The sequence below is a fragment of the Onthophagus taurus genome, chromosome 7, assembly GCF_036711975.1.
Source record: "Onthophagus taurus isolate NC chromosome 7, IU_Otau_3.0, whole genome shotgun sequence".
Classification (NCBI taxonomy): domain Eukaryota; kingdom Metazoa; phylum Arthropoda; class Insecta; order Coleoptera; family Scarabaeidae; genus Onthophagus; species Onthophagus taurus.
In genome coordinates, this window is record NC_091972.1 from 37,947,058 (window position 1) to 37,974,207 (window position 27,150).

Sequence of the window (27,150 nt, forward strand, 5' to 3'; positions counted from 1 at the left end):
TGTTTGTGCAGGTATTGTTGGGTATATTTTGAATGTACTGCGGTTTAAATTATGTTTCTGGGATGAGAAATATATTTAGGAATACTCTTGTTTCTGTTTTCTTATTTATGACGCTTATAGAGTCCCAGTAAGCTGCTTTTAGGTACTTTTTATTATTCATTGTGATGAGTGTTTAATATTTTTATTAGTTATCGTCTCTGCATTACAAATCTCGCAATCTCTCCTTATCATATACATGTGGCTTACATATGGTTCTGGTCATAAATCCAGATAGTTTCTTGCAGTTTGGAATCGGTCAAAATAATTTGTAATATTTTGTTAAAGTTTTACCAGTGTCATTCAACACTTTTTCATAAAATCTGGACTTATGCCCACGCAATTTCAAGCTTCTCCTTGGAGTATATAATCTTATCAATATAATTATAGATGTTTTAGCCAAGTTCTAAACTTTTCTTATACATTGTACCTGATCATTGTAATCCGAACTTATCTTTGCAAATTAGTAGCCAATCAGGGTACTTCTACATATTTTCTTGCTTTTTTGTTTAGAATCGGTTAGAATATCCTTGTTTTTCGAGGTTGTTTTTCACCTCAACCAGTTATTTACATAAAGTTTTTCTAGTATCAAGAGTTCCCTCCAACATTTTTGTTTTTCAATCATTGATACCAAAACAAATCGATATGTAGCTCAACGTTGCATTTATTAACTTCGCTCCAAAAAAATCACTCTGTATGCATTCGTTCGAAATATCAATAAAACAGGTTCCCTCGGCTGTTATATCTTCTATTGCAGACTTGCGAATTCACTTGAAAACTTTAGTAGTTTGCAACTTCGCCTTAACTTTTCATAGTCACCCATTTACAAACTCTAAATTTATATTCTGCACCACGCAAACGAATCCACGCAATTATATTATCCGAATGGTTTTAATCCACGTAGATTTCAACGCGACGCTAACTTAATTATACAAACAAAACTGCCCTCTCTCGCGGCTTTACCGCGAGGATTTAAAATCCGCAATAACTTAAGCTCGGCGATATATAATTTCTAGTTGAAGGGAAAAAATGATAAATCCTACTTTAAGGAAAACTCTCGGAATTATCCTTACAGATCATCGTAATCCTTGAGTCGTGGTTTCTGTGAGATGAGTGTAGGAAGTACCGAGGATGCCCCACGATCCGGGAGGGCATTATAATGGCCGATTGTGCGCGAACATGTCCGAAAGCTCGGGCCAACGTAAAAGCTCGCTCTATTCGGATCCGACCCCAGTTCCATCCGGGAAAAGCTGGCGTCCTGATCGAACGGGTTCAACTGTGTCTGAGGGTGTCACCGTTCGAAATCACGCGACATCATCTGCACGCGGATGAGCTTACAGTGAGCTTTCAAAAACGAAAAAAAATTCATTCGTATCTCAACGATATTCAACATCGTTGACGAATCTTATTTCATCTTAAAGGTAAGAATTTAATATATTTAACCAAAAATTTTTGAATTTGATGTTTTAAAAATTTAAATAAATTTAAATCATTGATATATTAATTATAAATATTTTTATGATTTATTTTTAATTGTTATCCTTTAAAATGAAACGACTAAATTAGTATTATAAGAAATTAAAGCTTACAAGAATTCCACCATAAAGTTTTGTAAGAGCTTTAAAGCTGTGTCAATAGTCACTCGGAATTTATTGACTTTTAATTAAAGTAATTGGCACTTTAGTAAATCGATGTAACTCGAAAGTTATTTCGTCATAAACTTTACAAAGTATGAACAAGTTCTGTACATTAAGGATTCTTTGATTTGATATATATTTTCTTAGATTATGTATTCTTTGTTGTTACACACATCTTTTATAAAAAGCGACATAAAAAGTATATTACAAAAGCAACAACAAAAGGTAAACTTTACGTCCGATCTACATTTTTTATTGAGCCAAAATAAAAAAAGTCATTACAGTTTCTTCGTCTTTCGCTTTATCATCGCTACATCCAAAGAATTATTTCCAGGCGGACGAATGGGAAATGTCAAAAGGGCACTTACCAGGTGCCCATTTCTTTTCAACCTGCGAGGTCGCATCGCATAAATACGATTACTTCCAATCCGCGAAGTTCGAACGGACTGAAGCCTTTAAAAATTTTCCCCCTTTTTCCGCTTTCCTGAAAGAAAGAATGAAAGGAAAATAACTTGGAAAATACATCGGGAGTATTAAGAGATTTTTCACGGAATTTAAAAATCTGGTAATCTAGTTATTTAAATTACGTTTGAAATCGAAAAGATTTTATAAAGGAAATCATGGAATTGTGTTTTTAGTGAGTATGAGTAAATTTCTTCATTAAATGCTTAACGTTCTTAAACAACTATTTATTTTTATTTTTTTTCGAGAAATTGATACCATTTCTAAAGGTAATAAAGTTCTAGGTATTAAATCTTAAAATAATGCATAATAGAATCATTTGATTTCTTAAAATACTCACCAGCGTTCATCGATCAAGCTTATAACACCATTTGTCTGTCAAGTTCTCCACGACAATCATTTTTCCTTAACTGTTGAGAGAAATAAGATCAACTTGTGTACGCTTTTCAGTTCTACCTCAACATTTTGATATTTGGGGGTCTACTTCCTGCCTTAGATCTGGTATTTCCGAGTACGAGCACGATATCTACCTATCTATTATCCTATTTGTGTCTTCTCCTTCAAGCAACAAAATTTTTGTGGTCCTTTTTCGCCCTTAGGCATCTTCTTATCTGAAATTGTTCGTCAGCGCAAGCTTTTAACTCTCAACTTTTCGTTTTTGGTGGTTTTATAAAAGTTTACAACAAAAATTCGATATATAGACTTTTTTTGTAGAACTATTTTGTATCAATATCATGTATGTTTTTAACGTTGTCATAAAATTTCATCATAAATTACAATCTTTCAGCTTCAATTTCAGATATAAATCGTCGCTTGAAACCCTGAAATGATATCAAGATGATATATTGAAATTTATTGTTTTTTGACATTTTTTGTAATACTATTTTGTTATCATGTACATTTTTTAAAGTTATCACAAAATATCATCTTCTCTCTATAATTTCAAACATAAATCGTTGGTTTGCGACTTGAAATAAATTAGATATAATTTTTTTAATTTATTAGCATTTTTGCGAATGGGAAAGTAAGTTTCTTGTTAAGAATTTTTTTGCGGGAAATTTTTATAGTAAAGGTCGGTTGTTTTTATTCATTATCATAAAATACAGTCATTTAGCTCCAATTTAAAATATAAATTGTCGTGTGAAACCCCGAATTAAAGTCAACATCATTTTTGTAAGTATCGTGATTTTTTAACATAATTTTTTATGTTTCGCACCTCACACTGCGGTTCAAATGACCTCTGAACATTTTCCAAATAAATTTTCATTTTTACTAATTCATGTAAATTCAATTAGTACCCCTACCCACGTACACCTGTAGTGGTTTACTCTATATAGATGCGGTTGGTATTGTTTCCAAACGTACTCAATGTAGTTGTCGGATACATATGACCCCATGGTGAGATCTATTTAAGTGTATTTGGAAATACACTAGACCCCCCCTAAAGCACGGTAGATAAATTTCGTGTTATATGAATCCGTGTTGTAAATGTTATAATTTAAGTGACTCTGATTTAAGTACACTGTGTTAATTAATTATCGTACCCGACGTCATTATTGTAAGTATGCAACCAATATCACAGTATTGGTGTTACAATACGCGATTTGCGTATTTAGTTGCATACTTGCAATGATGACGTCGGGTACACTGTATTTCACACTGTATTTTGATGACAACTGATATTTTTATGCATGGTGATCTTGTGATACCGATGCCGAACTTTTCCAGTAACAGGAAAATAATGATGTTAGTAATGAATTATTTGACGGAGATGATACTGATGGAGATTCCGATGTTTTCGAAATATAGGTAGAACCAAATAGTGAAGAAAGCGCAGATAAGGTAATGCAAGACGAAGAAGACGCAGAACCATCTAAGAAAACCAAAATACGTCAACAGTACGTTTTTACAATTGGACTTCCACAATTTTTCTTCATAGAAATGATGAAATTTCTCCGCGAAGGACTTCTTTTAATATCCAATCCTATTATACAGGTTTAGTAGAAAGGAATCATCGGGTTTGACGAAGCTATTTTTCAGTTAGTATTACAGATAGAATAGTAAATGACATGTCTATAGATAGAGAAAATACTTAAGTATCATATTACAAATGTTCTACGTGCAATCTATGTCGGCAACGATAGTCAAGTTTAGCCCATATATCTCTCGGTCGATACTGTTAACAGCATCAGTAATGCGTCTTCTAAGTTCACCCAGTGTTGTAGGTAGTGGTGTAAATAAAAATCGCACGGTGTAAGATCAGGTGAATTGGGAGGCCACGCAAATAATTCCAAATCTCCATCTTGTTGGTATATAAAGTTGTTGGAATCATCCGTCATACCGTACGACGTACCGTTCACAGATTTTTCATGAAAGAAAAACAGTCCATACACTTTTGTGCTAGATACGGCACAGAAAACATTCAATATTTCCTTTCATGTTGGGTAATGTTATGACGATTTTTCGTTCCCCATATTTGAATGTTGTGGCTCGTCACTGAACACCAGGTAGTTGGCAAATTCGTCATCCTCCTCGTTGCTTCCTGCATGTTAGTACAAAATTTTCCACACAGTTTTCAGCGGAATACCAAGTTCACGAGTAACGTTACTGATGAACTTTTGTGGCGAACATACGAAACATTGTTTAACCCCATCCACTATTTCATCAGATACTCGTGGTCTTCCGGTGCTTTTACGTTTCTCAACTACACCTGTGGTCTTGAATTGTCGATACCATCGTATAATGCTTTGATGACCTGGAGGATTTGGTATTCCTTTCGGAATGCACGTTACACTGTAACAATTGGTAAACGCTTTCTATTGCATTTTGACTGCGGACGTGACTTGGGCGTGTGCATGACAAACATAGATGTTGTCACTGTCTAAAGACATGTCATTTACTATTCTATCTGTCATACTTTCCGAATTATGGCCTTGTCAAACTCAAATAACCCTGTAGTTATTTGAATTTCATAGAGTTGAAAGTTTTGATTGGACTTGATATGAGACTATGAGGGCAGTTCAAATGCGCTATGTCGCAGATTCGGATTTTTTAACCTGATGTTTGAAGTTTGAACACAAAGAAACAAGTATAGATAGAAGGGAGAGGGACAGCTTTGCTCCCATTCGTGAAAATGGAGAGAACTTTACCGCAAGTTAGAGAAAATACTACACTCCGTTTGAATATTGCACCATTGAGGAAATCATGATGAAAATCATGATGTTGAACGACGCCAAGACTTAATATATGTTAAAAGCTATTCTATAATTATTGGGCAAACTCACTACCGACTACTAAAGAACTTGCTCGTAGAAATAGTCGCTTTCACTCGGACAATGAAACTGTAACTGAGAGCACCCTCCATTAAAAGCAGGGCTATTATTCTCAAAACAGAAATCAAATACCTAGAAGCAATACTGGACAGTAAATTAAATTGGAGCTCCTACATAGTTAAGTGTTGAAAAAGGCCATCCTGGGCAACCAGATCTACCGCAGGCTCCTTGAAAGGAAAACCCTTGGGTCTTAAACCACGATTGGCCCACTGGACCTATGTGACAATAATTGGATCGCCTATGCCTCACTGGTTTGATGGCCAAAAACAAATCATAAGACAGCACAACAACAGCTGGCACAAATTTAGCGGTTAGCATGTCTTAATATAATAAATGCGCATATATACAAAATGAGGCAGCTTTAATTGCCTTATCACTGAAAACATGCTCTTCACTCAAGTTGATGCAGAGTAACTTCAGCGGACACCTCGAAATCCTCAGCGACCCAGGTCTAAACCACTTAATTGAAATTAAAACGGATTATATTCCGACAGGATATAATTTCGACCAGCCATATAAGGTCATATTTAAAATCAGCGATGATTGGTCGAAGAGTCAGCCTCAACTCAAAAGAGGAGCCCTTGCCTGGTACACCAAGACTTCAAAAATTCTGCAAAGATAGTTGGATCAGGAGTAGGTATGGGCATTTGTGGATAATCATTTTTCAAGCTGAAGTTCTTGCTATAAACTTCTGCTCCGTTTTGAATCTGGAAAAGGGACAGAAAGGTGCATCGATGAACATTTTCACGGGCAGTCAGGCCGCCCTAAAGGCAATTCAGACCTACATGTGTGAACTCGCCAGGAGCAATGAAGTTATTCTATGGTGGGTTCCAGGTTAGAAAGACATTGAGGACAATGAAAAGGCAAAGTATAATAACTCCGTCGCAAAATAAAACCAAAGAGCGTGTATGCCTCAGCAAACTACTTAACTCTTATTTTGCTGCTCTAATATTATACTTCTATACCTTAGGCACCACGAAAAAAAAGTCAGGTATGTGTTCTGTTCCAGAGACATAAAGTCAAAAAATTCATGGCATGTTTGTCATAAACCGATGTGTGACAAGAAGAGAGTGTGGATGTTAGAGGAACTCCTTTTTTTGTACCGTTTTTTCATATTGCCAGACAAAAATCACCCCAAAACAATCAATTTTGTATTTCGATGCTTGATAATTCATTGAATACATAGATCAAACAAATTTATCCACATATTAACGACTTTTAATAACACTGTGCTGCAAACTTTAACTTTTATTTGTGTACAGTAGATCCTAGTTTTGATTAATCAACACGAAATAGTCAGTTCTAGAAAGTTCTATTGCCTCGCCCGCAAGCAACCTCGGCAGAGTGAGGTTAAATGTTTTCTTATAGAAAACTTTGTATCTTTACAAAGATGTATAAAGAACGATTTCGCGTCAAATCGCCGAAGTCGCCTGCGGGTGAGGCGCTAGTTTTGATTAATCAACACGAAATAATCAGTTCTAGAAAGTTCTGCTGCCTCGCCCGCAAGCGACCTCGGCAGAGTGAGGTTGAATGTTTTCTTATAGAAGACTTTGTAGCTTTACAAAGATGTATAAAGAACGATTTCGCTTCAAATCGCTGAGGTCGCTTGCGGGCGAGGCGCTAGTGTTGATTAATCAACACGAAATAGTCAGTTGTACAAAGATCTACTGTCCCACTCGCAAGCGACCTCGGCATAGTGTAGGTGAATGTTTTCTTATACAAGACTTTATAGCTTTACAAATATGTATAAAGAACGATTTCGCATCAAATCGCCGAGGTCGCCTGCGGGCGAGACGCTAGTTTTGATGAATCAACACGAAATGGTCAGTTCTAGAAAGTTCTACTGCCTCGCCCGCAAGCGACCTCGGCAGAGTGAGGTAAATGTTTTCTTACTGAAAACTTTGTATCTTTACAAAGATGTATAAAAAACGATTTCGCATCAAATCGCCGAGGTCGCTTGCGGGCGAGGCGCTAGTTTTGATTAATCAACACTAAATAGTCAGTTCTAGAAAGTTCTACTGCCTCATCCGCAAGCGATCTCGGCAGAGTGAGGTTAAATGTTTTTTATAGAAGACTTTGTATCTTTACAAAGATGTATAAAGAACGATTTCGCTTCAAATCGCCGAGGTCGCTTGCGGGTGAGGCGCTAATGTTGATTAATCAACACGAAATAATCAGTTGTAGAAAGATCTACCGTGTCACTCGCAAGCGACCTCGGCAGAGTGAGGTTGAATGTTTTCTTATAAAAGACTTTGTAGCTTTACAAAGATGTATAAAGAACGATTTCGTTTCAAATCGCCGAGGTCGCTTGCGGGCGAGGCGCTACTTTTGATTAATCAACACGAAATAGTCAGTTCTAGAAAGTTCTATTGCCTCGCCCGCAAGCAATCTCGGCAGAATGAAGTTAAATGTTTTTTATAGAAGACTTTAAATCTTTACAAAGATGTATAAAGAATGATTTCGGTTCAATTCGCCGAGGTCGCTTGCGGGCGAGGCGCTAGTGTTGATTAATCAACACGAAATAGTCAGTTCTAGAAAGTCTATTGCCTCGCCCGCAATTAACCTCGGCAGAGTGAGGTTGAATGTTTTCTAATAGAAAACTTTGTTTCTTTACAAAGATGTATAAAAAACGATTTCGCTTCAAATCGCCGAGATCGCTTGCGGGCGAGGTGCTAGTGTTGATTAATCAACACGAAATAGTTAGTTCCAGTAAGATCTACTGTCCCACCCGGTAGCGACATCGGCAGAGTGAGGTTACCTTTCATTTTTTTGTAACACGTCACGTATTTTTTTATTGAGGCTTCGCACTGCTGCGAGAGTTAGGATTTTATAGGGAAACTATAGATGCAATGAACTTGATATTTGGTACCTTGATATAAGGTAAAGAAATCTATCTTTTAGTGATCTTCGGAAACCACCGGAAATTGTTATTAACATCATTTTGAAGAAAATTTTAAAATTTTATTTTATTTTATTTTTCAAATAAAACTTATTTAGAATTGCATTATGTAACCAACTGCTAAATAAAATTTTGAAATTTTCTTAAAAATAGTGAAGTTAGTAACAATTTCCGGTGTAACCCTTATATATCTATTTATTTTAACATTTGTTTACATAGGCAACTTTGTTTGCACGATTTTTATATAAAAGAGCTTGTTCCACCTATAAGACCTCTCTCTTGCAACGTCCACCGACATGCAAATTCATCTTAATTTAAGGTATTTATATATTTTCCATATTTTTTGGTAATCAATTCAATAAAATTCACTTCATCAAAATTAATTTTTTGATACTTATTATCATTTATTTTCAATAAAAGAACCACCACCTTATTTAAAGATCCCCGGTGAATTTCCGCGAGAATAGTACAAAAATCTTGCAGCACAGTGTAATTAGAGGGACCTCGGTGTAACTAAAACATATGTGAGTTACGAAGGTTAATAAATCATTTTGATCTACAATTAATTTACACATATAATTATATAATTTTGAACGAAATTGCTTTAGAAATTTCCGAGAATTTCAGATATGCTTGTTATGAATTAAACTGAATTTGTGATGAGATATTGTACATATGTCGTCGTATCCAAATCACCCCATCTGTTTGGCCATATTCAGCGTCCCGGTTACTAATTAACGTATTGTACTATTAATTGCAGCCGGTAATTATATTAGGCTGACGGGGGGTTGTTTCAGACAGGTACCCTGATAGAAACAGGGCGATCTAATACTCGAATGTAAATTTAACCCGGTCTCCGTGAAAGCACACGTACACCATTTAATAATCTTTCGATAATTGAGTTGATGATTTAAATGTATTGGGATATATATTTGGGTGGAGGAGCCGGGGTAATATCTAAATTTATATTCTCAACATTCAATTTATATTTTTTTTTAGATTTTCATCGTTAAAGTATCAAATACTGAGAAGTAATGGGGGGTAGTTTGCTAATTGTACTTAGCAACTCGAGACGCGATCCAACCGCACCGCGGATTCTGAGGCAATTAACAAGATAAATTCAAAGTTAATTACTTCGGTCTGCATTCGTACCTTCCGTGCCATTTACCAACTGGATGGAAATTAATTAGCGTTTCAGTTCAAACCGGAATTAAATTTGATTGATGTTGGAGGAATGGCAACCGGTTTGTGGGGGAGGACAATGTCCTCCTTCTTATTCAAGAGTAGATGGAAATTTTGACGCTCATTTCTTAGATTGCTAATTAACATTTTCATTACATAATTACTTTCGAGGTAAAAAAAAGGAAATTTTATGGTAATTTAAAATTTTAATTAATCGTTGAGTTTAAAAGAAAATTTTAGTGAAGTAATCATCCAATTAGGTGGTTCGGTTCCCGCTTCAGCAATTCCGTTGATTAATCGGAATTTCGCACCAAGGAAGGTAGACAATGATCACGAAACCACAGACAGTAATGAAGCGATGAATAACTGTGGGACGTGGCAATAAACTCAACAGTCCTGTTCGAGTTCAAGTGACTCTGCACCGTCCAGAAACGTCAATACTCTCGAAAACACGTCAATTTGTGTTGAGGATCACCATCATCAATTCGAATTTCAAGTGCCTCTTAACCGCTTTATTTCCCTTAATAAAAATTATAACAAAATCAGTTTATTTTCTTAAATTTAAATAGATTCTCCGTATCCAAATTGTCCAGGGTAAAATCAAAGCCGGAGAGCTAATCTCGATTACATTCAAACGCCGGTCGTAACCGAATCCCTTTTCTGTTGGCCTGCCACATTGGAGCTGAGGGATTTTGACGGAACCCCTTTCCGTTCTGAATTTCAGATTGGATTTCCGCATCTTCGACCGAAACCCTTCCCGGTTCAATTGGGAATTATACCCGAAGTTCGCTACGACCACAGTTCGATAATAAGCACTTCTGAACCATTGTCGGACCCCCAAAACTTCCACACCAACCGTGATACTCAAAGTCATTCAAACGCAACAGTTTATCAAATTTCAAAGTTTATTAGCAAGCGAGATTAACATAAAATTAAGAATAAGCTTAAACGGATAGTTTTCTGATGTCTTCCCCTGTTGGTCTTATCATAATTTCGGATATCTAAAAATTGATTTAATTAATCATGATATTTTCCTTGATTTTAATGACATACATTAACACGTTGAGGTGTTGATAAAACATAAAGGATGGAATCCGCAATATCTTCGCTCAAAATGTAGGGAATATTCGAATGCATCTCTTTACCCATTTCTTCGCCGTAAGTTGCAGCCATAATATCGGTTTTTACGACACCAGGGCTTAAAGACTGTTTCTAATTAATTAAAAAATTAATAATTAAAACTAAAGCACTTACAGTTATTCTAATATTGCTATTCATCCTAGCTAATTCAACTCGAACATTTTCCGTCATAACTCTCAACGCAATTTTAGAAGATCGATACATAACATTATTAGGCATCAAAAGGTCATAATAACCAATCGTGCTGTTAATATTAATAATATAACCGTTAATGTTATTGGCTGTCATTATTTTTACAGCTTCTTTTGTGGTGATTGCGTAACTCATAAAATTGGTGTCCATGAGTTGTTGCCAAGTATCTAAATCCCCCGTTAAAACTGTTGAGTTACCTAATACCCCAGCGTTGTTAATTAAAACATGCACGGGACCAACATTTTTGGTAACCCAAGCGAAACCGGCGAGGATTTCTTGCGGTTTTGTTACATCCACGCTAACAGCAAATAATTTTCCATCGTGGTTTTCAACTAAGTTTTCGATTTTTTCCTTCCTCCTTGCAAAACCAACGACCTAAAAAATTTAAAAAAATAGTTTTTGAGTTTTTATTAAGTTAATCTCACCTTCATTCCTTGTTTTAATAAAGCTTTGACTGTAGCGGCTCCAATACCGGCGCTAGCACCTGTTACAATCGCTACTTTATTGTTAAGATCCATCATAAAAATATTTTTTTATTAAAAATTCGAAGTTCTTGATGTCTTGAAACAAAGAAATGGACTGTTCGAAATCTCGTTTTGGGAGGAGTATTTATATGGTAGGCTTTGGTGCGAGAGGAGCAAGGGAAATAATTAACGGTGAGTTGATGACCTTGATGATTTTGGGTATATCTTGCTTTGTTGTACAAATATATTTAAGCATCTTTAATAAATAAGGATGGAAAGCAATGATAATTTTTGTTATGAAAGATGATGCAACAACAATATTAATTGACATTATTAGATTAGATAAGTCTTCTAATCGGTTTAAAAAGTTTGCCATAACATTAAATTTATTTAAAATAAGTTTAATGACATTCCAAAAATGTTGAATCATAATCTATCAATTTACCAAGGAAAAATTAATCGTATTTTGTGCAAAATTTTTTATTTTAAGGAATTTTTTGGGACTAAATTCTGAGACTCTTCAACCGCTTCTTGGTTTCACGAATTCCGGTTTAATCACTTTGCCCTTGATACTATTTTTGGAAGAACTTGTTTTTTGAACGGCAGAAACATCTCGATCGGTTCCCACAATATTCTGCGCTCCCACTTCTTCAACCATCACTTAAAATGCGCCCAAATTTACACAACATTGTATTAAAATATTTCAATTATTACAAAAATCTTTAGATAGAGTAATATCCCGAAGTTACGTAATAGGTAAGACCGGGTAGGATTACATAAGTCGAAACTTATGTAAATCGAGTATCTGGATAGGTTGAAGCAAAATTTATGTACAATAAAAGGTAAACTGGAAACATATTCTAAATCAAATTTATTTATGCATTCTAATAACAGTATGAAACAAACCAGAAAAAAAATTAATATTTTATTTAAGTTTTGTAGACTAATTTATTTAGATTTAGTCATTTAAATTAGACGGTTTTATAAAACTGGTGATGGTAAATTCTTTTTCTTCTCACGTAGGATTTCTTGATAGCGGACAATTAATTATTCTATTTTTCTCTTTACTGGCAAAATGCGTTCTTCATTATCTGTTTCTTCTAAAACTTTTATACCATTTTTTGTGCAATTTTTTGTGCCCTTCTCTTAATTTTGCGATGGTTATTTCCGGTTGTGCGGGTTCAACATCACTTTCTTCACCGTCATTTTGTTCTTGCATTTCAATCAGATCTTGCGCAGTAAGCTCCTCATCATGCGACTCCAAGAGCACAATGACATCTTCATTATCAACTACCAAATCGACTTGTTTTCCTAAAGTAACAATATTTAGTACTGCTTCGGTTATATCGTTTTCTGACGCTGTTTCTGGTGAGTCAGCGAAAAAGTCCGGGCAAAGTGTTTTACAAACCCCCTTCAGTGTATTTGAGGAAACTTCGGCCCACGATTAATAAAAAATCTAATAGCATCAAGAATATTAAACTTAATCCATAATTCCTTAACGGATAAATTGTCATCGTGATTCATACATAGATTCATTTAAACGTCGAAATGATCGTCGAGTATAATAAGCTTTAAATGTTATTATAACAGTCTTCAAATAAAGAAGTAGTGCCAGAACTTTTCGGTTTGACTTCCAAATTACTGGCAATCTTGATTTGGATTTATTTTTTAGGTTTTCAGATCGATACACCAATAATGGTTTCAATTTACAATCGCCAGCAGCGTTTCCACCTAGGATAAGCGTTAATCGATCTTTTGCTGCTTTAAATCCTGGAAACACCTTTTCATCACGTGCAATAAAAGTTCTTCGAGGCATTTTCTTCTAGAAAAGGCCCGTTTCGTCTACATTGAATATAATCTGTGAACTATAGCCGCCTTCTTATATTATATTCTTTAATTATCTTTAATCTTTCATCCTTCTTATAATTTGAAAGCTATTTTCCGCGCCATTTCTATGGTTATTAATTCTCTTTCTTGGTCGTCTGAAAATATAGCCTTTCTTCCAGTTTTTGGTTGCTTTATAACTTTTTTCTTGAGATGGTCATGTATGGTCCTTTAGACAGACAGAATAAGTGTTTTGTTCTTGATATCTTGAATGGCTTTTTCTAAGTTTTCTAATTTGTATTTGATCTCCGTCTTTCTTTGGTAATTTCGTGGCATCTGAAACATATTTCAGTAAGTCGAGTGCTGGACCTAAATTATAAAATAATAGATAGTATTTTGATTGTTTTTTTTGAATCATCCGGGGATTCAAAAAAATTCATACGGGGATTGTGTCCCCGTAAGGTATAATTGACGATAAATTGTTGAATTCAAATTCCATCTTTTACAATTAAAGTCTGGATGTCATAAAACGAAATATAACCAAGTTTTACGTCAAATGTCCTCAAAGTACCAAAGTTAACGCAAGAAGTTTGTTAACCGTTGGAGGTAAAGTGGTCTTTGTGAGCAATGTACAACAAAAGTTGATTAAGATAAAATGTTTGTTATGTTAAATAATAGCGATATGCCGAAAATTTGAAATTTTTTTTCTAATATTCCGTTTTACATCAAAAACAAATGACCTGAGTGAACTAACAATTATCATTTGATAGCTTAGCTTTAGCCTATTGTCAAGTATTAATTAATCATGTTTACATTACAACATAAAATATTTATAGTGCATTGGGGAACATTAGTTACAACGCAAAGACAATTTCAGGAAAAATTTGGATTTTCAGTAGATAAGAAAACAATTAAGAGAGTTGTTAAAAGATTTTCGGAATCGGGCAATGTGGAAAATAATAGGAAGGAAAAGAAGCTTTTAGATGAACATTATGCGGGGTCGATTGTTGCATTAACGAATCCAATGGATTACGGTAAGGTGTCGTTAAGAAAAAGGGCAGTTCAAGTTGGTATAAGTAAATCCCAATTACAAAGAATTTATCGAGAAAATAAAATATTGCCGTATAAACCAAAATTTCACCACACTATCGAATTAGGTGATGAAGTAAAGCGTTTAGATTATTGTTTGTGGCTTGGGTACAAAACTTTGAAAGACAGAACTTTTTAAAAAACATAATATTTTCGGACGAAGCATGGTTCGCCACTAATGGAGTGGTTACATCGCAAAATTGTCGATTCTGGTCAAAGATTAATCCAAATTATCGCATAGTTTGTAAACGCCAGTATTCCCAGAAAGTGAATGTGTGGTGTGCTGTTTCGTTGAACGGTGTTATTGGACCTTACTTCATAAACGGCAATTTGAATCAACACCGATATTTGGAAGTACTAGAAAATTGTTTATTTAATTATCTTGACGGCGCGGATTTAGAAGAACGCAATAAATTATATTTTCAACAAGATGGTTGCGGCCCACATTCGACTATTTTAATTAGAAATTTGTTAAATACGTTATTTGGAAAAAAATTGATTGGTAGATATGGTCCGCAACCGTAGCCGCCAAGAAGTCCGGATTTATCTATTATGGATTTTTATTTTTGGGGTTATGTAAAACAAAAAGTGTACACTAAAAATTTTAATAACAATTTAGACAGTTTAAAACAAAAAATTGAAACTGTTATTAGAGAAATTCCGTTGGACCATATTAGAAAAAGTTATAAACAATGTCGGAAAAGGGCTGAATTATGTGTTAGTGTCGGTGGTGGTATCATTGAATAAGCTTTTATGTTAATTTAGCTTAGATCGAAAATGTTTTGTTAATCTTATGATTTAAAAATCTGCATTTTGCTTTTATATCCTAAATTAATAAAATTCGGCATATCGCTATAATTTAACATAACAAACATTTTATCTTAATCAACTTTTGTTGTACATTGCTCAGAAAGACCACTTTACCTGCAATGGTTAACAAACTTCTTGCGTTAAGTTTGGTACTTTGAGGACATTTGACGTAAAACTTGGTTATATTTCGTTTTATGACATCCAGACTTTAATTGCAAAAGATGGAATTTGAATTCAAAAATTTATCGTCAATTATGCCTTACGGGGACACAATCCGGGGACACACTGTATAACATTCATATCACCATGCACCATTTAAAAATCTTATAAATATCTTAAAGTGACATAACAAGCTTTGTACAAAGCTATGTAGATAGCTCCCCAATATTGTTATTGTTCTGTATATATGTTGGTTAACAAAAATTGGAATGAAATTGACATAGCGAAAAAGGAATTAGTCAAAGAAAAGAAAGACTATGAAGAAAGTAAGACTTCTTATAATTTCTAGGTTTTATTTAAAATGTAAAAGAATTTCGAGATGATCATCAATATACATCTAAGCATTTTCTGAAGAATTGAGATATTATTAATTATTTTTAAGGTAGTATAAGAGTTTCTGGATTTTGTTGGTGACGGATCTGGATTTATAAGAAGTTTCCGTGCATTAAAAAGAAATTCTGGAGTATTTCCAAACTTTTAAAGAGGTTTACAACAGATTCGCATACATTTTCCACAGATTTTTTTGATTTATTTACCAAACTTTTTTTAATATCAATTATAAGTATAAAATACTAGTAATTAGCTGTGACAGTCGATCTAGTACCTCTTAGATATTCTGTGTATTCAAACTGATTCTCAATTATTTCCTTTATTCACTTTCTCAAAATAGTCATATCTAACGATTTCATATACCACAAAAAACTCTTATAGGCCACCGTCTTATTGATCGTACGATTATATAGGTATACATAATTTATGCTTGTTTATTTATTACTATAATCAATGATCATTTCAAGTATTTCTATTTCAGTATCTACATAATTTAAGCAATAAAGTTGTTGTATATTAGCAGTAAAATCTTACTTTTTTTTACTAATCTTCGGAAAATTACCTTGGGTATTGCCATAATAAACCAATTCTCATAACGGAAATAGTAAAATAACAGTATGAAATAACTTAAAATATTTTATTGCATTTTTATAATAAAACCCATAAATATTTATTACAATATCGGTCGTTACATTGTGTACTTTGCAAATGATCTTTTTCGGTGTGTGAGAGGGCGTATTTGATGCAAAAGGGCACAATTCTGGATCTGATGGAATCGTTTTTTATTGCCTGAGCTTTTAGCTGTTGGAAATGTAACGAAGCTAATTCATTCGTCGACGCCCTCGCGACATTTACTGTAAATTATTCTTCACTATTTCGACGGAAAATACGCGAATTGGGTTAAATTTTGGGACTTCTTTGTCATCATACTGACTGATAACATCCTGTCCGATGTTGAACGATTGGAATGTACAAACATATTAATTCAATTATTGATAGAGTCGCAAACATCAATGTTGTTTTCCGCATGAAGCGATAAATTGGAAAAATCATCGCTATCTCTTAACAGGATCAAGGAGTTCGAGAATTTACATGTAGATTGTAAACCTAACCCAACTTTTCATTCAACGAAATCCCTGACTATCAGAGTTCACAATATTGACTCATTACATCTCATCTTATCCAATGCACCTCGTGGAGGATCCCTCTAAAAGAATGTAGTCAATTTGGGTAATTTGGGTTTAGCAAATAAAATCAATCTGACATCGACAACAAATCTCGTAATGAAGAAATAAAGTTTAATATGCCGATTCTTTTAATACCAGATGAATGTGTAGTCCTAAAATGCAGATTTCCAGTAACTAGATGTTTATAAAAATTATTTCCACTTTTTTTACACATAATTTATTACGCTCGTTTAAAAAAAACTAATAGAGGTAAACTTTAGATGGTCTAGACGGAAGGAACACTAGTCTCGATGGAACTTTTGAAATGATTGCAAACAGTTTCGAATTTAAAAAGAAATATTCGCTCTCCAACTACCATCGTGTAATAGCAATCGGTATATGAGAGTTTTCGATAAAAATGTTCTTTAATGTTTTGGGTTCACGAATGCAGCAGTTACATTTCAATCAAGAAATTGGAGTAGTTGTTGAACGTTCAACCCTACTTTTTCGTTTGATTTCGTAAGTTGTTGGATTGAAGTTTACAATTCTAAAAATAATAAAATATAATGTAAGGCGTTATCTTGACTATAAATTGAAAAACTTGTGAGAATATTCAATATCTCAAATATGTACCAATTCAGATGATGGAGAATATCAGAGTAATCAAAGAAAGTAGTTGCAAAATAACAATTTCGATAACAAGCTTTGATCTATCTTGAGAAAGATAGTCTTTACATACTGTTGCATTGAAAAGTGAACAAGCATCAGCTGATTCAGACGCAGTACAACAATATCTAGAAAAAATCACTGATATTATTTCTGATAATTTCCATACTTCTGACCGGGTCTATTATGCTCATGAGAAGGGCTTATTTTGGAAAAACAATACCACAAAGAATCTATTTGACAAAACTCATAGATAAACAAGTGACGCATCAGACCACCATATAATGAAACCATTTAAAGGAATAAACATAAAGTAAAGGCAAAAACAAGCCTTTGCTGTTCTTATTTATTGGATGGCTATTAAAGGAAACTGGATTATTTGGAATCTGACTATATTTAAGTAAAAAGGGATTCTTTTTTAAAGCCATTGTCTTAATTGATAATGGACATGCTCATCCTCAGGGTTTGTACCATGAAAATGTGAACGTTGTATGTTGAGCGATTAATAAGAATAATAATAATAACAATAGACTTTGTTAGAATGGAATTTCACAAAATAACAATATAAATTTAACTGATTGGCAAGGGCGAAGTTAAAACAATCGTTTTTTCTTCCACTCAAACCTGCCATAAAAGTAAACAAAATATAATAAAGAAAAAAACAGAAAAATGGAAAAATACAAAACAAAACTAAACGAGGTACAAATAAAACTAATAATAATAGTACACCAATAAAAAATAAAACGAAAGAAAAGATTTTTAAAGATATTAATACAGCTGCATAAAAAGCAAAACCAAATCATCGCATTCTAAACGACGGCAAGCTCAACATTTTTAATGATTGGGGTAAGCTATTATAAAATTTAGGTAAGTTGTAAGAGAATAATCTCTCAAATAATGTAGTAACATGTAGCGGTGGTGTGACGATACCCTTGCTTCCAACATTTAAGTTATGGACATCAGTGCAGAATGTAATCTTAACATACAAATAAGATGGACATTTAAGCAACAGTAACTTATGATAAAATGAAACCATATGGTATATGCGACGATTAAACATATTCAGCCACCGAAGATCGATCAGCCTGTGTGAGACATGGCACCCTCGTCGAAGTCCGAAAATCATTCCCACACATGAATTCTGAACACGCTGAACTGTTTGTGAAGGTTTTGAGTTCAGACAACTATGATATACTGTATCACAAAAGCTAAAATGGCTCAGCACTAAGGAATCGCAACGCATAATCTTTGTCCTGCGATTTCCCTTTCGACCCCGATTTTTTTTGTGAATGAGTAAAAAATTTAAAATTTAGCATAACAGTTACTTAATTTATTTTATGATTTTTGGTTTTTGTCTCATACTCACAAACTTTTTAATTTTTGACTTTTGATGTGTACACTACAGTGCACACTGGGATTTAATGGAGTAGGCGTATGTACACTATAGTGTACACTGGTATTAAAAGTCGTAAATTTTTCGGTGTAATAAAGAACTAAATATGTGTATTTCACCATTTATTTAAAAAAACAGCAAAAGAACAAGTAAAACGGAAATGAACAAAGTAATTTATTTTTTCGTATGAAAAGTGGCAAAACAATTTTGCTTTTTGCCAATACATAGGTGGATTTGACATTTTTCACATTTGATGTGTGTCCTGCTCTTACACGACATCATTTTGCACCTAGACGCAAAAATTTTGTCATCAAACACTGGAAGGTGGTGTAGACCATCTAAGCGTATGTCGGGGATAGGTAAAGATTCCGGGTTTTGTCGGCTCATAGATGATGATAAAAGTGGTGAATCTTTTAGAGGTCTTCCGCGTGCTTTCAAAGTTGGGGGTTTATTAGCTCCAATAAGCCCTTCTGCGATATATGCACGAAAATGTAAAAGATCCATAATATCTTTCTTACGTAGACCAAGCCTTTCAGCTTTGGCCCTATACACTAACCAAGAATTTACGCATGCTAAAGCAATAGAATGTGTAAACATCCGAAGTGTCCATTTACGTGATCGTATTTTAGTGCGATAAATACTGATTAAAAAATCCATTTTATCCACTCCACCCATGTTTATATTATAATTTTTTATGACAGTTTGATTGACATTTTTTCAATTCAGCGTCAGTAGAAAAAGGGGGCTTGTGAAAGCGGTCAATTCTTGCAGTTCCAGCAGCATGTATATATCTGTGCTTCAAATACTGCAGCAACTGATAGTTTGAAAAAAAATTATCAAAATATAGCTGCACGTTTACTTATTGTATTCGTTCAGACAGCTTGAGCAGTGCGGAGGCTCCCACACCAAAGATTTCAACTTGATCAGAATTGAACTCTGTTGTAGTCCCCTGATAGATTATGAAGTCATACACAACACCACTTGCTCCACATAATGTGTAAATTTTTACCCCCCAAGAACTGGGCTTATTTTTCATGCATTGCTTTACATTTAACCTTCCTTTGAAAGGAACCATCTGTTCATCAATACTCAACTTGGTTTCCAGTGGCAATTGTAATATTCGTTTCCGAATTGTATTGTAGAGTGGTCGTATTTTCCAAAATCTATCTTTGCATTCAGGTGGTTTTTCTTCTACGTTCACAAAATGTAAGAATGACCTCAATTTGTGAAATCTATCACGAGGCATTGCATCGGCGATAGTTGGGATACGTAGTTTATTTTCCCAGTAACACTTAAGTCTTGGATAGGGCAAGTTCCCCATCAAAATATGCATGCCAACAAATACTTCTAATTCATTTTGAGTTGTTGCTGCAAATCGTGCGTGTTGCTGAACTGCAAAAAGGTTCGTATTGACTGTCATAAGTTCAAACAAATCTTTTGTAAAATACTGTCTAAAGAAATGCAGAGAACTTTCTAGGTCAATATCTGCTGGAATAGGAGGTGTGTACCAATTTATTCCTGGTGTTATATACGTCACATTCTTACGCCAGCAAATTTTTGTGGGTGGAGTTAGTTCATTATTTTCATAATAAATATTTTTTTGCATTTTTTTACCAATTTTTCCTTTCTTTGCAACGGGTACTGTCTCGTTGTCTTCCAAAGTTTCAGAGTGTTCAGCCAAATCAGTTGGTTCGTGTGCATTCACCTCTAGCTCTTCGTTATCACTGATATCACCGCCTGCGTCTAAAAACATAAAATAATATTTAGAGGTCCACACGGTTTACAATTATTTGAAATTTACCTCTTTGTTCACATAAATCAATTTCACATTCATCTTCCTCACCGCTTAGACACTCTATATCTGAGAGTCCTTCTTCTATAAGTTTAACCAATTCTTCGTATTTTAAAGGTTTCCTGTTCATTTTTAATGAACTGTAAGAAATTATAAACAATATTCAATATAATAAACAAAATATAAGGTTATAACTTACAGCTTATAAATACTCCAATAACACCCGATGTGCACTGTGGTGTACAAGTGTTTACAACGCAGTTTTAAAAAAATAAACAAACTGATCGACTCACTACTACATCAGACGTTATCTACATACTATTCACTTCAACACATAATTTTACCGATGATCCATAACACGGTTTCAGTAAAGAACTTAAGGTAGTAGCGATACCAACACGACAATTTTCAAATTCTCCGGTTGCCGCCAGTAAAAAATTTCTTACATTTTAGTATGAAAGTTCTATACCACCACGTTCGGTAGTTCGGTTCTATAGGGTACTTAGAAGTGCACGTTAGGAATTAATGGTTAAAATTGTATTCCAGTTTCTATTTACAAGCTTATAAATTGGCGTACACTGTAGTGTACTAGCTTCAAAGCAGCAAATGAAATTTTTGGTTTGTCCAAGATATGCTTTTCGAACCTAAGATTCGAGTCGAGCTGTAATCCTAAATTTCTAGCACAGTCCGTAACACCAATACATTTACCACCAATATTGATTTTAAAATTTTCTGCAAGAGAATCTCAACCCAACCCAACCCAACCCCGCCTGCCAAAGAGCATAATTACTGATTTATTTGAATTTACCCGCAACGAGTGTTTAGTGGATACATCTATCAGATTATTTATGTCCTCACTCAATTTAACTTAAGCAATGGCCATGTCCGTAGGCAAGAACGATAGATAGATTTGGGAATCGTCCGCATAAAATGTGACTATGAATATTTGAAAACTGTCGAAAGATTAGAAGTGTTGATGCAAAACAGTAGAGGTCCCAAGATAGGACCCTGTGGCACTCCTGACTTCAAGTCTCGCAGTTCAGATCTCAGATCACCCAATTTAACCGCTTGTTGTTTGTCTGACACATACTATCAATCATGCTCATAGCAGAATCATTGAACCCAATAAAGGATAAGATAGCTAATAATATTCTATGATTGACAGTATCAAAGGTCCTACTGCAATCTAGCAGAACTAATCCAGTAAGACTATTTTGATCCGCTGCAAACAATATGTCATCAACTATATGCATTAATGCTGTATCGCAGCTGTAGTTAGCATGAAATCCAAACTGTGTCCTAGGCAAAATATCAAGTTTGTAGACAAATTTGATCATTCATAATTTTTACCAATTTTAGACAAAATAGGTAAAATACTAATTGGTCGCAGGTCCGAAAATGTCATAGCATTTTTAATCTTTGGCAAAGGTGTTACCAAAGATTTCTTCAAACATTTTGGAATGATTGACCTCGATAAGCATATATTAATAATATGTGTGACGTAAGGAATGATGAAAGGACAACAGTAATGTATCATCACAACCGAGAGTTCATCATATCTCACACTGCCAGATTTGATATTTAACAAATGGCCCGCTCCAATATGCTCCGAGACAGGCACAAAAGCAAACAATTCATTAAAGGTAGACCTTTTCGTAGCAATATAAGCCTGAATTAAGTCTGGATCAGCAATCATTAAATTTTCAGGAGCTTGCAAAAAATTATCATTAATGCCTTCAACGTCATTCAAATGTTGTGGAAGTACCTGCTCTTTTGATTTGGTAACATTCAGATGGCTTAATGATTTCCAGAGATTTCTGGAACTTTTATTTTTAAAAGATGATTCATAGTACGCCTTCTGCTCGCTCTTTACTGCGCGTGCAACATGTTTTCTAAAAGATTTATATTCATTAAGTGCTAGTTCAGTGTTAGACTTTTTGTATTTGCTGTAACGACCATCTCTAAGCCTAATCATGTCTCTAAGCAGGGGAGTAAGCCAAGGGGCAGATTTTTTACTAAGCCTTACCTTCTTTACAGGTGCATGAGCATCGAATAATGCTAAAATTAAATGGTTAAACTACTGTAATTTCACATCAACATCATCAATTCCATACACCAAGATTATCCATAGATTGTGGAGCTAACCTTGATTGTGAAGCCGGATGTTTATAAGGAAACCTTATAGATCTGCTTATTTGTGATGAACTCAATGGAAATTTAATCCGCCAGCGTTACTCCATTTAAGGTCCATTACTATCATCTTTTAGTTAAATTTATCTTATAGATAAACCCATCTACTAGCCAATCAGAGCGCGTAAAATAGCCGTAATCGTGGTAATAATCCCTTAGATAGCTTAATCAGAAGATGGTAGTAACGAGCCTAAGACGAAAATGGGAAGCGGATATTAAATCAGTAAAAGCTCATCTTTAAAAGGACATGGGATTAACAATTATAACATTTTTGCTGGTGACAATATCTACAAAGATGGATGTCGTTATGGATGTTAAATTTTACATATTAAACAAATCTATTTAATTGTTCCACCGGCTCCTCCACCATTTTTTATATTAATAATTTACCTCTATATCCTCATTTTTTTTGAGGTTACGACTAATATTTGATGATATAAATCATTAACTACATCCGAACAATTGTCATAGACACTCATCCAACATAACACGTTAAACCAACACAAGAGAAAGCATCGGAAGTCTCCTTCTTTCCATAATTTCGTCTCTCTCGCGATTATGGTATTGAGTGTGGTCGTAAATCTTACTCTAGATAACATCCCTGTCCAGCTTCGCCTATAAATTACGGTCGTCACGTCGTCTTGCCCCGAACGAAGCCTAATATTATTCATACAAGAGAGACGAACGCCGACCCCAACTATACAAAAAACCGAAGCGACTTGTCGAGTGATGCTCGAAATCGCAACTTTAACGTGGGGAAAGTTTCGCTTGGGTTGTTGTTAAGGTCAAAGCTTAAAGAAAAAAAAACTTGGATAATTAATCGTAAAAAAGCTTTTTCTTCTACTTCTTCTTGTCCTTCGGGAGAAGATGGCCTCGTTACTATCGTCTTTGTTTCGAATCGTCTTGTGTTTATCGGCTAGTGCGGTCCATTAAACAGTGAAATAAATGAAGCCTGATGTCGTTTTTCGTTGAAGTTTGGTTCGTTTAACCGAACGAGTTTGTATCTTTATTTAAAGGGTAACGATTCGTTTGTTTTTTTTAAGTGAATTTAAAAAAAAACTATTTAAAATTTTAATAGAAAAAGTGTTTATTTTTGCAACACTAATACAACGAAGCATTGGGTCATAAACAAATTTTAAAAGTGATGTTTTGTTAACAAAACATCATGAAATATAAACGATTTCAATTTCTCGTTATTTTTAATCAAATCGTTTATACATCCATTATAAATAACTGAAATATAAATAAATAACTACATGTTGGAAACAATGTTGTTAGCTTAAAATAACTGACGGGGTAAAATCCATTAGTGTTTTCAATAAATAATAACGTTCTGATTTATTTTATCGATTTATTTGATAAAATTTTTTTTAAACATTTCCTTCGAATAAGTTAGCACCAGTTTATTGCTGGTGTAGCAATTCCAGATGGTAGATTTGCATAAAACTCGGCATTCCGCGAGAGTAATTGGATACCATCCAAACGGAAGGGTTTCGATAAAAAGCGGGGGTGGACCGAATTCGACCGCGCTCACAACGTTGCCAAACGTCAATAGAAGTTACGTTAGAGGGCGAGGTTCGTCGATGCTCCACTGGAACTCCCTTACCTATTAAGGAAATTGCGTCCCTTGCTAGGATAGCAATCGATGGAATGGAATTGAAATTTTTATACCTTTTTAAGTGACACAGTTAGTTCCCGAAGTCTTTTCTCGTCTTCGTTTTCCCCGCATTCCTTTTAACACTTTACGCGATTGCAGTACAATCACCAAACCCCAGCGGCAACCGGGCTCATTTTACATTTCCAATCTTCTCGTGTTATTTTACAATCCAACCATCGTGGTATGAATCAATAAATCGCCACATAAATGATGTACGCTTAATTTAAAACGCAAAGTGTCGACCCACTCTCGAATTAATTTCAAACGCAACGTTTCGTGGAATGGGCTCATTTCGCTGCATTACGATGGTACATCGAGTACAAGTGGCATAAATTATATCTATACATTGACCAATTCAACATAAATTATTTCCAATACATTACCATATATGCATGTATGTACATATTGTACTTGTCATTGATCGGTATATACCTAAATATTTTACACAATATCAACGTTATGCATAACAATAGAAATTCGTATTAAAAATGCAGAGGTAATAAAAACATAAATTTTAATTTAATGTTTAATTTCGAGGAGGGTATCTGTTACATTAATGTTCCGGCAGATCATTATCGTTAGTCGCTTCCCTTGGTCGTAGGGTAAAATAAGTAAATTTTGGGTACACAGCTGCGGTCGCAATCGAGCATATACGTCACTAAAAGCGGTCGTCCCCGAGAAGTTTTATACGAAACCACAACGGACCGGGACCCATTATTGTTTGCTTCTCGTTTTATTTTTACGTTTTCTAGGCAATTTGTCGCCGGAACAGGAGTAGACGGGAAAAGTTGCGCGTTTTCCGCCCCGACAATTCGTTGCGGATTGCGCGGACAACCGTTCCCCATTCCATTTTCGGTCTGTCTACGAAACTTTAGATGAAGACCGCTTTGAAAATCGGTTGTTTTTAATGAGAATTGTTTAATGGGATTGTCCAAAAAGAAAAGAAAACTTAAATATATAGTACACTGTTTGTAATAAAGGCTTTTATTGCTAAATTCCCTAGAATATACTATTGTCCATAATAATAATAATAATTTTTATTATGCTAATAACCCGAAGGCATACATTCGTCAATATAAAATTTACAAGAAGGCGAAAAATATAATAAAATATAATACCTATATAAAATATTACACGTAACATTTACATAAAAACAAATGAAGTTTGAAACGTGATAAGTCACAAATGCGTAATTTCATAAGAGAACTATTTTAAAGTTACCAGACTTTTTATAGGTCGATGGGAAGTAATTCTTCGATTTTGCTATGGTAATTAATATTCGAATTTATTTTTTATTGATTCTGTGAACACGATAATTCTTAAATGTTTGCGTTCTACGCGTAAATAAAGTCAGACTAGGGTAACAAATAGAACTGCAATGCAAGAAAACGGTAAGTCCCACACTTATCATCTTTTTGCTCTTTACCAAAGAAGAGTTAATGGAAAAAAATTTAATATTTGAGGATAGATCAATGCAATAATAAACACAGGTGCTTATAAAACAACAAAAAATATAACTACATTATTTAAAGTATCAAAATCAATTTTATTAACGAAATCTGTAACAAATAAATGTTCTTATTTATGTGGTAAAGAATAAAAATATTCGGCAGCTTTATCGCCACAAAACCTTTTGAGGAACTGTAAATTTTGATATTTTTCGGCCGAGATTGGAAGGAGACCTGAGAAACAATAATATTTTTTAATAATATAGAATAGAAATTTATAAGTTATAGTTAATTTAAACATACGATCGTATAAATGCTGTGGTAATGAGAATTCGTTTGGACGTAATTGTTGAGATGGTTTAGAACGTTTCCTTTTAGAAGTTTTCAGTGATTCACTGAACCAAGGATCATTATAGGCAGTTTTGTACCATATAACATCAGAATCTTCCTGGTTAATATCTATAATTCTGACGGGTCTTGATTTAAACGGTAATTTTTTTTTATAAAGAGTGTCCAAGTAAACGGTCCAGCATCGAAAGAAATATTGCTGAACTGGAATTACATGAAAGGGAAATGGCGTCCTCCGTGCATTTTTAAATACTTCCAGCCATTCATCGGGATGTTCCACCCTAATCTTTTGATTCACAAGAGCCATGTTCTTATCACACTCTAGGTATGAGTGTCCCCTTATGGGAAATGTCATTTTCAATGATGTCAATTTGCGTTCTTCGTGTACTACGTGATGTAAAAAACGAAACATTGTCACATTTTTGTTTTGGCCACCACAAGAGTCTCAAAATATCTCAAGCTCTTTCACTTTAGTGTCTAAAATGTTATATATAAAGTGGTGAAGTAAGGAGCAAACATCATCGCTACCTCTTTTACCAACAGTTTCTGGGTAGACGTAAAACACGCTTTCACCAGTTGACAATATATGGATATTGAAAGCAAATACAGAAAGTTGTCGTTTATAATAAACATCATTGGTCGGTATATTGGGGACTGGCAAATTTTTACCAAAATCTAAGCAGATTGCTTCTCTAGTTTCAGATTTCTTACACGACTTCCTAGAATTTCGCTTTTTTCTATAAAAGGTATCTGCGTTTAAAAGATGAAGTTTATTTTCTATTGCTATGCGATCGACTTCAGTTTTAAGTGTTAAATGTTTCTCCCTATCCGTTTCATTGCTTATTTGTGATAGTAAACTCTTCTTTCTTGCTGC

At 34.3% G+C, this 27,150-nt stretch overlaps 3 protein-coding genes and 1 long non-coding RNA gene across 5 annotated transcripts in view; 1 reads left to right on the forward strand and 3 right to left on the reverse strand.

Annotated features, from left to right (window-relative positions):
* Positions 1–1,268: 1,268 nt before the first annotated feature.
* Positions 1,269–27,150, forward strand: part of LOC111416400 (uncharacterized) — a 168,706-nt gene continuing 142,824 nt past the window's right edge. The window contains exon 1 of one of the 2 annotated variants that reach the window (XM_023048405.2): positions 1,269–1,457. The gene's annotated coding sequence lies outside the window, so the exon portion shown is untranslated. Of the gene's footprint in view, positions 1,458–11,460; positions 11,537–27,150 lie in introns of those variants that run through there. The other variant, XM_071197358.1, reaches the window with a different exon arrangement.
* Positions 10,436–11,460, reverse strand: LOC111416398 (farnesol dehydrogenase-like). The gene is made up of 4 exons (XM_023048403.2): positions 11,306–11,460; positions 10,803–11,255; positions 10,602–10,754; positions 10,436–10,549 (listed from the first exon to the last, which is right to left on the reverse strand). The coding sequence occupies exons 1-4, from the start codon at positions 11,399–11,401 to the stop codon at positions 10,493–10,495; spliced, it is 759 nt and encodes a 252-aa protein (XP_022904171.1). The 5' UTR covers positions 11,402–11,460; the 3' UTR covers positions 10,436–10,492.
* LOC139430497 (piggyBac transposable element-derived protein 3-like) lies at positions 19,701–21,228 on the reverse strand. Its single transcript, XM_071197559.1, has 3 exons — positions 20,833–21,228; positions 20,643–20,773; positions 19,701–20,584 (listed from the first exon to the last, which is right to left on the reverse strand). The coding sequence occupies exons 2-3, from the start codon at positions 20,761–20,763 to the stop codon at positions 19,701–19,703; spliced, it is 1,005 nt and encodes a 334-aa protein (XP_071053660.1). The 5' UTR covers positions 20,764–20,773; positions 20,833–21,228.
* LOC139430657 (uncharacterized) lies at positions 26,003–26,785 on the reverse strand. Its single transcript, XR_011641047.1, has 2 exons — positions 26,232–26,785; positions 26,003–26,162 (listed from the first exon to the last, which is right to left on the reverse strand). It is a non-coding gene; the product is annotated as an uncharacterized lncRNA (long non-coding RNA).